General features: G+C 49.6%; 1 protein-coding gene across 2 annotated transcripts in view; it reads left to right on the top strand.

Moving 5' to 3' along the window:
- The first annotated feature begins 647 nt into the window (after positions 1–647).
- Positions 648–17,645, top strand: part of LOC139051645 (sporozoite surface protein 2-like) — a 49,056-nt gene continuing 32,058 nt past the window's right edge. For both annotated transcript variants that reach the window (XM_070528588.1, XM_070528589.1), the window contains exon 1: positions 648–1,926. In XM_070528588.1, coding sequence (XP_070384689.1) covers positions 743–1,926 — 1,184 coding nt within the window. In that variant the 5' untranslated portion in view covers positions 648–742. The remainder of the gene's footprint in view (positions 1,927–17,645) is intronic.

Genomic DNA, 17,645 nt, shown 5'->3' with positions numbered 1-17,645 from the left:
TAGAAACGACATGGGAAGCCCTAATAAGGTCTTCCGAAGAAAATACACCAAAAGCACTCGTTGCCTGGGCGGGGAAGGTCGCCGCAAACAAGCCACCATCTACAAAGACTTGAAATTTCTCTTAAAGTTCTTTCCTCTTACTCCTCTTGCACAAAGGTGTGAACTATTTCAAGTTAAAATGAAGTTTCCAACGATAGTTCTCTTTGGTAAGACGCTTGTTTACAAACTATGTCCCGTTTTATTGTCCGGCTTAATTTCGACTCGTCCCCACCTTGCCAGCAGTTATTCATGCTAAAAACAGCACTTTATTCTGTATGAAAGAATAACACAGAGGCGTTCATTCCACTGGAAGAACGAATGTTGCCCAGGATTGAAATTTACATGAGCAACTACCCGTAAACGCACACACGTATTATGCCTGAGGCGGGCAAAAGAATATTGCTGCAAGTGTTACTGTAAGTTCTCCAGCAAACTACAAAGAAACTAAAGGAAAGCGCAGCTTGCAACTCACAAAAGGGAACGCTGCGTGCTCATTGGGTATATGGCTTCATCCAAAAGCTCCGCTGCTTTTATAGTGTCTAAAAAGCCCAACACAGCTGATATAGTCTCTTTAACATCTCTTTTGACTGCACACACAAAATTAACAAAAAACGAGAGAGGGGGGAAGAACGCGGAGCTCTTCCTCTTGTTTTCAGCCTCAACGACTGAAATTGAATGTTCATTACTCTATAGTAGTGTCCTGATGATGACAACGCGGCGCGTTTCGATCTTGTTCGGGATGGCACTAGCATGCTCAATTGTGTGTGCACAAGGCCCGTCGGACGGTGGAAGACAGGAGGAAGGCGATGCCAATGACGGCCAAGATAGATCAAAAGAACCGCCAGCAGAAAATAACGGTGGGGATAGCCAGGGCATTCCACATTCAGAAGGCGCATCAAAGGATGGCACCGGTGAGAAAGATGTCAACACACCAAGAGGCTCAGACGAATCCAACCCGGATGATGGCACAAACAACACAACGAATCCAGGCAAAGCCAATCCCGATAATGGCACAAACACGCCAAGGAATCAAGACGAAGCCAGGCCGGATAATGGCACAAACAACACAACGAATGAAGACGAAGCCAGGCCGGATGATGGCACAAACAACACAACGAATCCAGACGAAGCCAGGCCGGATAATGGCACAAACAACACAACGAATGAAGAAGAAGCCAGGCTGGATAATGGCACAAACAACACAACGAATGAAGACGAAGCCAGGCCGGATGATGGCACAAGCAACACAACGAATCCAGACGAAGCCAGGCCGGATAATGGCACAAACAACACAACGAATCCAGACAAAGCCAAGCCCGATAATGGCACAAACACGCCAACGAATCAAGAAGAAGCCAGGCTGGATAATGGCACAAACAACACAACGAATGAAGACGAAGCCAGGCCGGATGATGGCACAAACAACACAACGAATCCAGACGAAGCCAGGCCGGATAATGGCACAAACAACACAACGAATCCAGACCAAGCCAGGCCCGATAATGGCACAAACACGCCAACGAATCAAGAAGAAGCCAGGCCGGATAATGGCACAAACAACACAACGAATCCAGACAAAGCCAAGCCCGATAATGGCACAAACACGCCAACGAATCAAGAAGAAGCCAGGCTGGATAATGGCACAAACAACACAACGAATGAAGACGAAGCCAGGCCGGATGATGGCACAAACAACACAACGAATCCAGACGAAGCCAGGCCGGATAATGGCACAAACAACACAACGAATCCAGACCAAGCCAGGCCCGATAATGGCACAAACACGCCAACGAATCAAGAAGAAGCCAGGCTGGATAATGGCACAAACAACACAACGAATCAAGGCGAAGCCAGGCCGGATGCTGGGCAAGAAAAGACACCTGACAAGTTAGTACAACTTGGAGTTACTGCTCACAAACGGTTGCCTTAGTTGCAATGTTTCCTGAGAAGCGCACTTAGACCCCAGTCGGTCAACCCAAGAATAACTTCACAGTAAATAGCAGCTTTGTACGTGCTTTTTAAAGTATATACTGGGTCATAGAAGTTAGGGTGTGTGATCATTTGAAATTTTGAATCAGAATGAAGGTTTTTTCCATTCGATTCGCACTAAATTCGAAAATTCCCTATTCGAAATTATCTAATACTCTTTTTTGCTTTCGTCAGATATGACGGATAACACTTTTGTTGGGGTCTTGGGCAAGAAATACCGGTGCAAGCGGGCACAGTTCCGAACGAGTGTGCTGTAGGAGAGCCGCTCTTGTCACGCAGAGGCAACAGTTCATGAGTGAATGCACGCTTCAGATAACTTCTGCTCAACAACTTCGAGTCATTCAATAGGGATGTCTCTCTTTTAGTTAACCTACGAATGTGTTGTCTCGATTCAAGCAAAGTTATTTTGGCAGGAGACTCATAGTGTTACATTCCATTAACAATGTGTTCAAGCCCGCAAATTGATGCCAAGTGCCTCTAGCGGCCAGTCGCGCGGCAATTTTGCGTGCATTATCAGGCTTCTTTCACGCTCTGAAAAAAAAAAAAACTTTTATGGAAGCATATTTAGCGCCAGCAAACAAGCACGGGAGGGAGACGACACCATAATGCTCAGTGGCGTCGTCTCCCTCCCTTCCTTGTTTGCTGGCGCTAAATATGCTTTCAGTTTACCAACACGCCCAAGAAATGGAAATGCTGACTTTTATGGGGCCCATAGTACTGAGCAATAAAAAGCTGTCTCGGGACTTTTTCACGTTTTTTTGTCATTGACATTTTCCATATAATTATAATAAGCGCGCAGATGATTAATTAATTAAGACTAATTCTGTAATTAGGCTGAATGTAAAAAAAGATTATCCCAGTATGTCCAAGCGACGGCAGACGCCATTAGCTTTGTTCGGTCCAGGTACGTGGCGTTTGCATATCTGTAATGTTTGACTCAAGTTACGTGAAACACCCTGTATATGCACGAACACCAACCAAAACACGGTGTTACGTTTCGCCTACGACGCGCGGTATAGCCGGCGCGGATGCAACGGACGCCGGGGCTTCATTCAAAGCGGCGGACATTTTGGCCCGTTCCGCGCCGCCGCAACGCCTCCCCGCCAAGCGCGTCCAGGCATGTTTCGATGCCACGTGTATTCGTGTGTGCGTGTGTGTGTGTGTGCGTGTTGGTGCCCACGCTTGTCAAAGCGCGGCAGCCGGGGAGAGGGGCTCCCCAAGTGTGAAGCGAGGAGGTCTGACCGGCGCCGGCCCGGCTGATGCGTCACTACACTCGTCTCAACATGTCTCTCAGCTTGTCCGTGCCCCGCCGTCACGTTGCCTCATCCCGTGACCTTCCTTCTTTCCCTCGACTCCGAGAGTATAAAAGCAGCTGCCCCCGGACGCCAAGAGAGAGGCTCCGATTTCTTCCGTTGAGTAGCGTGCTCTCTCGTCTCTCCACTTCGGTCGACCTGACCGGCCGCTCTTTTGCGATGCTAGAATAAACAAGTTGTTCTGTTAGCAGTCGGCTCATGCTTTGCCAGGACCTTCGGATGCTTCCAGTTGTGCCCCAGGCCGCCAGGCCAACGCTACCCTTGGGGCTTGCGATCCATTTGCAACAACGGGCGCCAGCGCTGAGATTCCAACAATGGACACGTCCCGGCATATACTGCTTACTCCGGGAGCTTAGAAATGAACCCGTTGAAGGCTACAAAGCAATTTTCTGCTACTGTCTACTACTATAGAATACGATAGTTAGCGACTGCCAGCGACAAGTGACGACGGGCCTGGATAAAAAAAAATACCTTAAAAAGTGCCTCCTAAACTACGCTTAAGATTGCGCATAGCACTCCGGTTCATATAGCGCTACCGAGGCTAAAGTGGAAAGAGTGTCACGGAGATCCAACTTTCAACGCAAGAACTACAGCGGCGCCAGCGCTTCCAGTTGTGGTGTTCGCATCCCAATAGTTCATCGCATTCGGGAACTAGACAATATTCGGCATTCGATTCGATATTCGAAGGGCGTTTACGCTGAGTATTTCGCATTCGATTATGTTTAATATTTTGCCCAGCCGAACGCCCCTACAAGAATATGTCACGCTAAATTGGTCCAGCGTGTAACATCACCCATCTCTAGAACAACGGTCGAGGTGGTCTTCGACTGAGGCACTTCTACGGGGATAGCCTCTCCTTACTCGAATGTAGGTGAAATAGAGAAGTGCTCTTATCAGGCAGCCTCTGAACCAATTTCAGTAGCCTCTTCCATGTCAAAGTTAAATTTTATTGATGAAATCATATTTTTGACTGAGGCATCTAATTTATTTTACAAGAACTGGGTAAAATTGGGAAATGTCAAGAAAAAATCCCGGCAGAACCCATGTCACGGCGAATCTCGACGTTACCGCGATCAGCAATAAAGCAATGTAGCCACCCACCTGACAGTCACCGCCGAACTTGTCATGTATGAGGCATTTACTGCAGCTGGAATCCGCTCTCGCACTTCGCTCTGTACACGTTGCGCCATCAAGTTGCGCCACTGCGAGGTCCGCGCCCCGCCTCCAAGATGCGATAAGTAGAGCGCATGACTCCAGGGCCAGAGTCATGCTCACTGGTCTGTCCTTTTTTTTACTGAAGTACTTTTTTACTACTTTCTTTCTTTACCACCGCAGTCTTCTCTCCTCCTTTGACGAGTCTAAAGACATTATGACAGTACAGTTCTTTTTCCTCTGCGCATCTTTCTCTCTCTCCACGAAGTTCAACGTTCGATGCAAACCTGTCTGGTGGGAGCGAAACATTGCTATAGGTGAAAAATGGACCCTGCGCTAACCACAATAAAACCAGTTTTGAGCGCTGACAGTTGTGAACGAGGCGCCCGTGCAAAGGCCAAAACCTGCTGTAGTTTCGTTAAAAACTTCAGTCGTATTGTGGTCGGCGCGGCGTCCATGTTTTACACCTTTAGAATCTATCTTTATGTATTTTTATCACTGTAGTCTTCTTATCGCTACTACCTAGAAATTATCTTTGCGCATCTTCCACCCCATCTGGTGCCAGCGCGCACCAACCGTTACTAAGGGCTCAGTACAAAAGTTGATTCTCTCTCTCTTGTTGTTGCTGCTGTTGTTTTCAAACAGATAATTGATTAGGTCGTCCACCGCTGGAAACGCGCGACTTATTTCGACTTTCTGAAGCATCCGTGGTGTCTCCGCTGTCCACCCGATATTGCGAAGCTGTTGGCGTCATTTTTGACTAAATGGTACTATTGTTTGTCCCGGAAGCGCCGCGTTATAGGTTGTCCCACCATTGTCCAGAGGGATGGCGCTGACGCACGCTCCCCGAATCTGGCGGTTGTCCTTCAACTTTCTTGAGATACGCAAACAGTCCAAGAAGTTCTTCCGTGATGCTCGGTTCCACGTCCTAAAGTCTGCGAAATTCACTCGTGAGGTTGAGCCGCAGTTTCTGGTTCACAGCAAGCGTCAGTAAGAAACTCAAAACGTAGGCGTCATCCAGCAAGCGACACACATTGTCACCTTCTCCACCAGGCCTATTATCCCCGTTTTAACAGCAAAGCTCATCAAAATAACATTTCAGCACTAAAAAGACCATCATAAATTTGGGATACGAAAGAACATATTCTCAATGAATATGGCAAAGCAAAAGAAAGGCATTCAATATCTTGCGTCATAAATGAAAACAGACAAATGGAATCAGAATTGTTGAGGCTGATTCAGGAGTCATCGACTTAAGCCATCAGCATTAACGTTATGATTCCCCTTTTGCCCACGTACGCAGAACAATTATTGCTGCAAATGGACTGTCCAGCGGAGAAAGCGGCCATTTTTTAAGTCGTTGTGTGTGTCCATTTGAGAGGGCAGTAATCCATCTCGGCGGTGAATCTCGATCCCGGAAGCATGACAGCTTCTGAATAACCCCCACAAGGCACGTGCAGTCTTTTAAGGCGAAGCCTTTAGTGGTTCACGCCCCCGAAGGTCTGGAAAGTTTGTCGTGCTCGTGCGACTGCTGCTGCTCGCGCGTTCGTCGTCTTCTTCCACAGCTGGCTCCGATGCCGCTCATCGTGCCAAAAAAAAGGCAAACTAAGATAGAGTTAATTCAGGCACTTAGACCCACGACCTTCGGTGGGAGTCGAACCCTCGAGATTACCGTAAAATCTCGAGAGATAGCCCACATAAAATCGAGAGAATATAGTGAAAAATATAAGATCGGCTAACTTTCGCTGTGGTGGATAAATTTCAGGTGGGTAACTTTCAATAAAGCCGGGAGCTTAGTCATGGGTGGGTTATCTTTCGGGGGTGGGGCATCTCTCGGGATGTTACGTTATGTGCAAGTTGAATCCACGGCCTCTTGGGTTAATTCAGGTGAAGTTAATTAATACACGGTTAATTAAGGTAGCGTCAATAAATGCACTCGTGAACCCACGAAGTTTGGTCGGAGAAAATAATAAGTAACAAGGCATTCGAATGAGAACGTCAAGTAATTTAATGAATGTCACTTCAGCGCTCAGGCTTTCGCCTTCACCCTCTTTCACGTATGCTAAAGTGACTGTCAATTTTTTCAGTAGCGCTGTGAGCCTGTTAGCGATTACTCAGCTTACGAACTGCATAAATAAATAAGTGCGTGCTCCTCCTCTCCATCCTTTGTTCGACACAGTGCAACGAACACGCCTCGCTCGCTAGCATCCCGAACTTTTTATTTAGTGCAGCCTGGTGATCTTTGTACAGTTGGGCTTCTTAATGCGCTCGTCAGGGCTCTAAATGCATCCTTTTTTATGGGAGAGCATCAAATAGCTCATTGAGCAAGAAAGCCGGCGTCTGTCACCTGGGCAAGCGAAAAACGGCACCTGAATTGCCATTGGCTGCGGGGAGCGCCTTAATGGAGAAGAGCGGGCGAAAGGGAACACCTGCTGCCCGATAGCGCACCAGGTGTCACGTGAGGGGTGAGATCATCGCCGCGACTCCACATCGCGGTCGCTCTCGCTCTCGGAAGCATGTGTTATCCGCTCGTTCCTTGTCCGCTCGTTCCGTTCCTCGTTCCATGTCCGTTCTAACTGCGCCTCGGTAAAGGCCCGTTTATAGTCCGACGTTATCGGCGCGCGGGCGAGCGTCGTTCGCGGTCAGTCACGCTACGTCGGTTGCGCTGCGCCTGCCGAGATGCCATCCCCTCTATACTTCAACGCGCGCGCCGTCGGCTGCTACCTTCGGAGCATGCGCAGAACTTTCGCCAAGTCGCGCGCCGTCCGCAAAAGCCGTCTGCGGAGTTGTGTTGGCGCCTTTTTCTTCGCGCGCAATGCATTGTGGGTCGACGCAGTCAGCGGCCCCGGCGTGCGAATGGAGCAGGAGCCAAATTTGCGCCGGGCCCGTCGGTGAGCGCTGGCAGCCGCCGGTTACGTCGGCGCTGCAGTGCGTCGGACTATAGAAGGAGTTGTTTTCGCCAACGTAACGTAGCGTGCGCGAGCGCGCGCGCGCGTTATGTCGGACTATAAAGGGCCGTTTATAGTCCGACGTAACGCGCGCGCGCGCTCGCGCCCGCTACGTTACGTTGGCGAAAACAACTCCTCCTATAGTCCGACGCACTGCAGCGCCGACGTAACCGGCGGCTGACAGCGCGCCCCGACGGACCCGGCGCAAATTTGGCTCCTGCTCCATTCCCACGCCGGCGCCGCCGACTGCGTCGACCCACAATGCATTGCGCGCGAAGAAAAAGGTGCCAACACAACTCCGCAGACGGCTTTTGCGGACGGCGCGTGACTTGGCGAACCTTCTGCGCATGCTCCGAAGATAGCAGCCTACGGTGCGCGCGTTGAAGTATAGAGGGGATGGCATCTCGGCTGGCGCAGCGCAACCGACGTAGTGTGACTGACCGCGAACGACGCTCGCCCGCGCGCCGATAACGTCGGACTATAAACGGGCCTGCAACGCGCGCACCGTAGGCTGCTATCTTCGGAGCATGCGCAGAAGGTTCGCCAATCGCGCGCCGTCCGCAAAAGCCGTCTGCGGAGTTGTGTTGGCGCCTTTTTCTTCGCGCGCAATGCATTGTGGTGCCAGAGTTCCGCCGACTTCGACGCGCGAGTGGCTCAGGAGTCAAATCGGCGCCGGGCCCGTCGGAGCGCGTTGGAAGCCGCCGGTTACGTTAGCTGCGCCGGTGCGCCCGACTATAGAGGGGTCGTTTTCGCCGACGTGACGTAGCGTGTGCGCGCGCATGCGTTACGTCGGACTATAAACGGCCCTTAAGTGAAAACGCGCCAAGAAAACGCCTCCCAGATTGCAGGCCTGTACACTCTTCTTTGTGGTGTCATGCTACTTGGATCGAAATTTCCATTGCCAAGCCTTGCGTGACCAAGGCTGTGAAGTCAAAATCACCGCAGCTTAAGGCCCGTTTATAGTCCGACGTTTCCGGCGTGCGGGCGAGCGTCGTTCGCGGTCAGTCACGCTACGTCGGTTGCGCTGCGCCAGCCGAGATGCCATCCCCTCTATACTTGAACGCGCGCGCCGTGAGCTGCTATCTTCGGAGCATGCGCAGAAGGTTCGCCAAGTCGCGCGCCGTCCGCAAAAGCCGTCTGCGGAGTTGTGTTGGCGCCTTTTTCTACGCGCGCATTGCATTGTGGGTCGACGCAGTTGGCGGTGCCGCCGCGCGAATGGAGCAGGAGCCAAATTTGCGCCGGGCCCGTCGGTGCGCGCTGGCAGCCGCTGGTTACGTCGGCGCTGCAGTGCGTCGGACTATAGAAGGAGTTGTTTTCGCCAACGTAACGTAGCGTGCGCGAGCGCGCGCGCGCGCGCGCGTTACGTCGGACTATAAACGGCCCTTTAGTCCGGAGTGCCCTCATTAGATTCTATATGGCAGTCGGGCAAGGTAGCATGACGTCACAGGTCGAAGTGCATCAGCCTTATGCTATCTAGGAGGTATTGGCCAAGCGTCTCAACGCGCTCGCTTGCCCGCGAAGAGTTCATAGCCTGAAAGACCGCTCAGCGTCGTTCAGTTGGATATTAATGCTTTCGCATTCACAACCCATAATAAGTGCTTAGGGGTCCTCCGATTTTTTATTCTTCTAGTCACAGATGATCACTTCACCCTGTTCCACCTGCCATCTGTCAGGATTGGGGGCTCAATCCCGTCGCTCGTGAGCCATTGTCAAGATTGGAGTCCGGCATGAATTAGAAGGTAGCTGGCCCATGCCGTCGCCCAACTTATCCACGCTGAGGACGTTGATGAAGGGAAGGACTGCTTCTCATCGAGAACGAGGAATATGGGTTTATTTACAATATTTATATCAGTCTAACATGTCTGTTTGAGAAAGTGTATCAGTCTAACATGACTGCTTGAGAGAAGTGTCAGTACAACGTGACTGCTCAAGAGAAGTGTCCCGAGCATTCGCACAACAGCAGTTTTTAAACACTCGGTCCTCCGGCAATACAAGGCGGCGAATGTTCGTTTCATCATCGCAAAACTAGCCGCCTCCCACAGGACGGCCTACGCACACAAAGGCACACACATTCCAATGCCCGGAGCCGACGTCAGAGGGGCCCCGTAGCACTCGGAGCCATTCTGTGTAGCTCGTTGTCCTGCGTCCCAGTCGGCGCGTGGGAAGCAACAAAAAACGGCTTTCCCGTGGCTGCTCGCGCACGCGTAGCAGATCAGGTCCGCGCTGGGGAGTTCGGGCACAATAGTTCGTCCGCCGCACTCATTCCGTTACAACGGCGATGGGGCTAGAGGATGGCGGCGGTTTCCAGCACAAAGCCCGCTTCATTGAACGCATCCTAGCTGAAGCGACGGAGAGTGGGGGATGCGCGTCTTGTTCCCCAGTCGCAATTGGGTGGCAATCCTGCATTGCAACTCGCCATTCTTAACACATCTTGGTGATTTAAGCATTACACATGTTTCGAGTACGCGATAAAGCTGCGTAGCGATTATTACTAGCTTAATTGGCGCTTTCGATTGCCCACTGGCTTGCCAACACACTGAAATATGTATCATGTCCTTACAAATGATTCTGCGTTGCGCAAGCAACCTGGTACATGAGTCATATAGGCGGCTTTACTTTCCTTAAGACCTAGGTGCTAGGACGCTGTAAGGGCATCTGTGTCAACTAGTGTTTGGTGTGTTGTGACACCAGGTGTCTGACCACATGCGGGTTGGATCCCCGCTCGTTTAACTGTGCGTGGCTCAACCATGTCTGGGAAAAGGGGAATACTGGAGGTTGAGCCCTTCCCGACTGTTAGGACCTTCAGGCCCCTTGGCGGTGGCAACACACAGCTTTAGGCTCCACTTCACGTAGACGGCGCCCTTGGACTGACCTACGCGGCGGAATTCATAAGCTCTTTCGCCAACCTTCGTCTTTATCTCTGACTTTCAATCTTCCCTTTCTTCTTCACACTTCCTTTTACGTCCGACCTTCCAGGCAGCAAGAGTTAACCTGGTGTAGTCAGTCGAACCTTGGATATATTAGGCAATAGGAGCTATTTATAACAGCGTCCACGATTCTTTCTGCTCTCGTAGCGTCTCCCTGCTGTACTCGGTGGCAGGCCGCTGTCATAACTGCCAAAATAAATTCAATTCTTGAGACTTTGAGCTCTTCCCCGAACTGCCTGGTCGTCCTTTTTGGAAAAGAGGGCACACCGATGACTCTGATTTTTTTCATCCAGCCCAAAGAGATCCAAAGTACCAAAGTACCACGCCCTACACTGCGAAAATATTGAAAAGACTGCAAGAATAATGTCACCATTTGGTGTTGCAGAGTGTCTGACTGAAAAACTAGGCCCCGGTTACAAGTTCACGAAAATTACCAGTGGTGATTTCTTACTCAAATTCAGTGACAAACATCAGTACCAAAAGAACTTGTTGAACTTGGAAGCACTCAAATGATGGTAAGCCGGCATCATTCGCTCAACAGCCTACCTGGTGTCGTATCTGATCAAGATCTTGTAGACTTGAATGAATCCGAGCTCTTTGAGGGCTAGAAGGAATATCATCTGACAAATGAAGAGAGAATTAGAATCAAGCGACATGACAAAGGAATCCCTACTAAATACCTCATCTTTACTTTCGGCACCAGCCCACTACCCTAATACATAGAAACATGCAATGCGAAAATTCATGTTAGACGCTACATACCCAACCCACGCCGGTGCATGCTTCAAGTGCCAACGATTCGGCCATGGCTCTCAGAGCTGCAGAGACCGCCTCACCAGTGCAAAGCGCTTCGCACGGACGTACTGCCGACAACTGCCATGACAGGAACTACTGCACAAACTGCGACGGTGGGCACCCAGCAATACTACGTCTTGTCCTTGATGGAAGAAGGAAAAGGAGGTCACAATTGTGGGGGAAAATCGTTTTGTTTTAAATAGGTGCGCAAGCGCCTCTCATTTCTGCAGGGAACTTCGCACGCCCGTGTGTCACGGGATAGGCCATTGCCACAACTGTTCTCGGAGACCGTTCAGACCCCGCAGAGTGGACCGGCAGTAGCGTGATCAGCCCCCGAAGCGGAAGCAGCCTGCGCTGCACCGCCACCTAGCAAGAAGAGCGAGCAAGCCTTCGTGCCTGCGAGCTCTGGCTCTTCTGCTCAATAAGAAAGGCCCAAAACACCTGCGAGCGTCCCTCGCGAGCGAGCATCCAGTGCCTCGGCGGACGCGATGGCAATATCACCTATTGCATCGGCGCTCCAGACGCCGACAGATCGGCACAGCTCCCTGGAGGGCGCCCAGACAAACCCGGTATCACGGGGCCTGAAACGGGCCCATTGGGCTAACATAGTTTCCCTTCCTAGACACACAGTACAAAACACTTTGACTATAGATACACAAATATTACACTGGAACGTCGGAGGTCTTGTCCACACTGAACCCGCCGTGGTTGCTCAGTGGCGATGGTGTTGGGCTGCGGAGCACGAGATCGCGTGATCGAATTCCGGCCACGGCGTCCGCATTTCGATGGGGGCGAAATGCGAAAACGCCCGTGTACTTAGATGTAGCTGCACGTTAAAGAACCCCACGTGGTCGAAAGTCCCGGAGTCCTCCACTACGGCGTGCCTCATAATCAGGAAGTTGTTTGGCACGTAAAACCACATAATTTAATCGTCCACACTGTCGACGTCGTTAAAGAACTCCTACGTGAAGATAATACAAAGTTACGTGCGTTCAAGAAATACATCTGACGCCTACACACACACATTTTTTTTTTTTTGCAATGCGCCACCTTCCGAAAAGACCATGACGATGTTAACGCCTCGTCCGGCGGAGTAGCAATCGTCGCAACAAATCTGTACCTTCTCAACATGTAGCCCTTCGTTCGCCCCTTGCAATGTCAGTACGAGCAACGATTTTAAGGCCGAAGCCTAAAGTGGCTCGTTGCACGCTGGCCTTGAAAAAAACGCGGCGTCCAGTCGAGTGGTGCAAAAAAAAAAAACACGTGACCTTCTTCGAGCGAGTGGCGGGAGGAGATGGGAACGAGCGGCGCGCGCAGGCAGAAAAACGGATGTGGCGTCCCTGGCGTCACATGGTGGCGGCGGTGGTTGGGTCTAAAGCCCCTCAATAATTTGAAAGTACCACCACTCTTTGAACTCTGCCGCCGCCGCGCGACCTCCTCACCCCTTGCGCGTCCCCACCGCGGGAAGCGGTCTTGCGCCCGTTTTTCTGCACGACGATTGGTCTCCCTGCCGTTGCCCTTGGAAACGCGCGGATCTTGCGTTTTGCTTGTGTTTTCTTTTTCGTCCGTGCCATTTTTCTCCTCAGCTCGGCTGGCTCGGCGCCTTAGCTTGGTGTAGCGAACTTTGTACGCTGTGTTTCCTGCTCTTTGTGCTAGCGCTGTGCCGTGCTATTGCGCATATAACTGCCGCAAGAAGCCTAACGACGGTTATGCAATATTTGTGATACCACAAGGAAAGCTTGCGCAGGAAGCAGTGGCTGCATAACATTCTCCGAAATAACTTTGTTCCGACAAATAGCAATGTTGTTTGCGAGGTGAGGCGTCTTTCTTATTGCTCGTACTAAAGCATCCCCTAATTCTGCATTTCTTTTTTAATTCTCCCGGTCTGCTCACTAGCGTTATTGCTGCGGCAATTTGTACGTCACATAAAGATAGGGTTGCCTCAGTATGCCTAATATTCCGGTGGGACTGCATCACCTCGCACGTCGCCAACACTTATTATTCAGTCGGAAATGCAGCACTGTAGGTTGTTTCCCGCTGTGAAGAATTCTGAGCGATGATACAGCCTCTCGATCGCACTTTTCGTTATTGTTAGGATACGTTGCCTGTTTTACTGAAAATTGAAATAGCGGCTTGTAGAGGAGCTATTATTTTCAGCTTACGTCGATGTGTGCGTCAGTCATACAATCAATGCAGGCCCCGAAAAAAATTAGGGGCAAGTATACCCGTAGTAGTGCAGGTGATGAGCGCTAAGCTAGTCCACATTGCATTTTTTTAGGTTTTAAGGTGAAAGCCTTTAGATCTGTTTGAAGGTCACCTTGTAAACAGAAAATATCCCGCGAGCCACGAAGGCCAGAAACGACCCAAACCATGTCCAGCCGTGTATAACATGGCCTGTGTTGCAGCCACCTCTGTGCACTTGGCGTACCATCGCGTCGACTGAGGCCAAGTTGTTTTGGAAATGCGCAGTCAACCGTGTATTTGTGCTTTTAAAGTACAAGAAATAATGCCCGGGAAGGGAGGGATGCGTGAAAATCGGATGTTTTCTTAAGATTTTATGGCATTGTTTCGGAGGAGTCTATTTGCTACGAAATGTATGAAAAAGTGAATTTATCTGTAATGCCTCTCATTCACCACGTACGCGCGTTTCGCCTTTACACGCAATATTCCTGTTAGGTCAATATACCAAAGTGATACATGCTTGCAATTAACTTTTTTTCGGCTGGTGGCATCCGGTGGAGCTTCGTACGGAAACGACTGCTGCTTACCTGGTGCCACAACTTTGAATGAATGCACAAGAAGCCCGGAACGATCATCTATCTAGAGCAAACTAAACATTTCATCATTTCAGAAGGCGTCTTGCGGTTCCTTTATGAAATTGCACGCGACACAAATTCGATGGCGGCTTGCAAAGATCATTCGCAAACCTTTTTACTAAATAATAAAACTATCCGCGCCAAGGCCGCGCGTGGTTCAACAGTAGAAGCGAAAAAAAAAAAAGCCGCGTCGATCAGCGGGGCCGGCGTGGCGTGTGCCAACTGGCGTTCTAAACGCGCGCGCCCAAAACCGAAACCGGAAGGTGTTAATACCATCCGCTTGGTGCGCTACAGTCATGTACAGTCATCATGTACAATCAGTCATGTACAATCATGTACAGTCATCGTTATGGTGTGTGATCGCACTGCATGCCGTTGCAGGTGTGGTTCAAATGTTGCGCATAGGCTCAATACCAGCTCCCTCGGCAGCCGGTACCGCCTACATGTATAAGGTGCTGGTCGACGACGTCGTCGAGTGCGAATCGACGACGAAACACGCGCTCCCTTCGCATAGGATCCCTGCCGAGGGCACAGAGAGCTATTAAAGCAGCCCTGAAATAGAAATGCAGGAGGAAGCCGTGGTTACCGACATTCGCAAAATTACGATAGAAAACTTCATTACGTAACATCTACATGTGCAAGTTTCGCTGCCTATCACACTTTGACGTCATGCATATCAGCGTTCATCATTTCTTCTTGGCTTCTCCACAAATGATAAAACCCATTGATGCATCACAGTAGGTGAAGAGCTTGTTTTGCAAATTCAGGCGGCCGCATTTCGAAAGAGGCGAAAGGCACAAAGGCGTATACACTTCAATTTTGGAGACCAGTATTCAATCATAGGTTTGTGAGGTCAGGGCCTAGAGCCTCCAACTGCGCTATTTGTTACAGCCTTAGTGGCACCTCATAGAAGTCAAGGCTGATCAGTCAACATCCCCGCAAAGATCAACGCTAACGATTCCATTAATTTACCAGCCTCATAAGAACACAAGTTAAAGGGCATGTCAGAATACGGCACAACACCGTACAGGAAGTACATAATGGTTCAACGTTTCAAATCAAATCTGTTCATCAATCTTGCCACACTTACGCACTTAGTTCAGAGCAGTCACTGCACATATAGCATGAGGACAAGGTGGGGGGGGGGGGTCAAAATGCGCGACAGACACCGTTCAGTAAACATGCGAATGTTGCCTCACAGTACGAAGCTAACTATGGCTCTAAAGCAAGAGTGCGCACGAATACCAGTCGAATTTTGGATGTTGTAAGACGTCATCTGCGTATATTTATTCTCACTGCAGGATGATGGTCCCTCCCAGCGATCTCTAATTACCCCTGACTTGCGCTAGCTGATTCCAAGTTGCGCCTGCAAATTTGCTTATTTCATCACCTCACCTAATTTTCTGCCGTCCTCGACAGCGCTTCTATCCTCCGGGCACTCACTTTGTATTTCAGATGGACCACCGCTTATCTGCCCCACAACGTACGTGGCCTGCTCAGCTCCAATTTTTCCTCTTTATGTTGGCTACCACTAACCCCGCTTTCTCTCTGAACGACACCGCTATCATCCTGTCTCTTAACGTTATGTCTAACATTTTTCGTCCTATCACAGGTTTGAGTGGTCTTTAAGTTGTTTTCAGGCTTCTTCGTTAACATCCAAGTTTCTGCCCCATATGTCAGTACTGGTAGAGTACAATGATTGTGCCCTTTTCTATTCAACAACAGCGTAGAGCTCCCGGTCAGTATTTGGTAATGCCAGCCGTATGCGCTCTAACTTATATTAATTCTTCTGCAAATTTCCTTCTCATGATCACGGTTCCCTGTGAGTAACATGACTAGGTAATCTTACTCCTGCACAAGCTCTATAGGCTGACTGCCGATTATTAATACTTGTTCCCTTGACAGGCTATTCTACATTTTTGTCTTCTGCACATTAATCATCAACCTATTCTCACACTTTCTCGTTGACTAGTCCTCAGTCAATCGTTACAATGTGTCCACAGCGTTGCTGGACAGGACAACGTCGTTGGCAAGCTTAAGGTTTGTTGTGATATTCGCCGTTGATTGTCGCTCCTAACCCTTCCCTGTCTAACAGCTTGAATATTTCTTCTAAGCATGCAGTGACTGTAATTAAAAAGATTGTGTATCCTGGCCTCACCGCTTTCTTGATAAGTATTTTTCCACTTTTCTTGCGGATAATTAAACTTGTGAAGCCGGAACTATCAATGAGCTAACTTCGTTCCACCAGACAACACATCTTCAAAATGAAGGACCATTTGGTGACGTTATGAATTTTCCCGCAGCGTCAATAATAAAAGCGGTAAAATATGATACGGCATCATTGATAATAAAATTCTTTATAAAATATCGCAGTGAATAATAAGATTCTTTAAAACGTTTCCAATCATCGGAGTCTAGTTTCCATCAAGGGGCATAAGGAAGAGAGCCCTGTTCTGCTACTAAGTTTAGAATGGCAGGGATGGTGGTCGCTTCCAAAAGGATCAGTTAATTTCCTTTCCCTTGTCCTCTTGTAGCTTCAATGCTAGTCAAGGAGGGAAGGTGTTGAAGGTCCGAAGTCGGCGCCCCTCGATGATTCGAGTGCACGGTGGCAGCGCGAAGGAAGAGCCGTTGCCCGATGAAGTGACGCTTTAGTCAAACGCCGAAGCGTCTGTCCGGGTGCAAGCCCGAAGCTCCCTTCTTTAATCTTCACGCTCGTCTCCCCGAACGCTCCCCTTCAGCTCGGGCCTTGTACCCTTTTGTTCCGAGGCGGGGATGCAGTTCTAGTGCCTTTTCTATGGTGCCGCCACTAATCCGCTTTCTCTTCACGCGTGAGTGTTGCCCGCGTCCCCTCTTCGCGGAACCCATATGCGTGCCTCATTTCCGGTTATTGGCCGATACAGCAGGTGTGGGCTCGTCCTACGCTTTGCTGTAGTCGCCTAAACTGGGCCACAAAATAACAGCGAGGTCAAGTCCCTAATCTCAAACTGACTCCTTCCCCCCTCAAGAGTGTTACTGGACACTCGATGTCCACGTAACATGATAAAACATATAAAAAAACTTGCACAAAAATTAAATCAACCCTTCCGCACACAAGACCAATCTCCATTTCATAAACAAAAGGATAACCTCGTGTAGTAATGGCGAAGAGGAACACATGACAATGCTTCCAATACAATAGACCTCCCACTCGCATCAGTAAACAAAAATCTCGCCATTCTACCAACGCAAAAACAATTATGACACACTCCGTGCTGCAATCAACATCAATAAGTTCGCGTAGGTTTGACTCCTCTAACGCAAAGCACATGAACAGTACGGAATCCCAATGGTCCTTTTGTATAGTGTCTCTCGCGGTCACCAGTCCGCACCGTGATTGTCCCAACACATGAGACCCGCTCTGTGCACCCCGAGGTCCCCCAGAGCACACTCAATGGGAGCGACGGGATCGGTGTAAGCTATACCCTCAGCTCAATCGGTCGCACCAGCAAATGAGTGATCATTTGACACGCCACCAAAGACATTTCGACGTTATAAACAAAAATATTCAGCTTTTAGAGTTACCTTAAAATTACACTTAACACTTGTCTTCGAACATGCGAAACCAAATCCTACACGGTGATTCTATATACGCACTAATTCATGGCTTAACATCAACCAATATACGCG

This window comes from Dermacentor albipictus, unplaced genomic scaffold (genome assembly GCF_038994185.2).
Source record: "Dermacentor albipictus isolate Rhodes 1998 colony unplaced genomic scaffold, USDA_Dalb.pri_finalv2 scaffold_13, whole genome shotgun sequence".
Taxonomy (NCBI): Eukaryota; Metazoa; Arthropoda; class Arachnida; order Ixodida; family Ixodidae; genus Dermacentor; species Dermacentor albipictus.
Note: the sequence above shows the minus strand (reverse complement) of the source record. Positions and strands in the feature narration are given on the sequence as shown.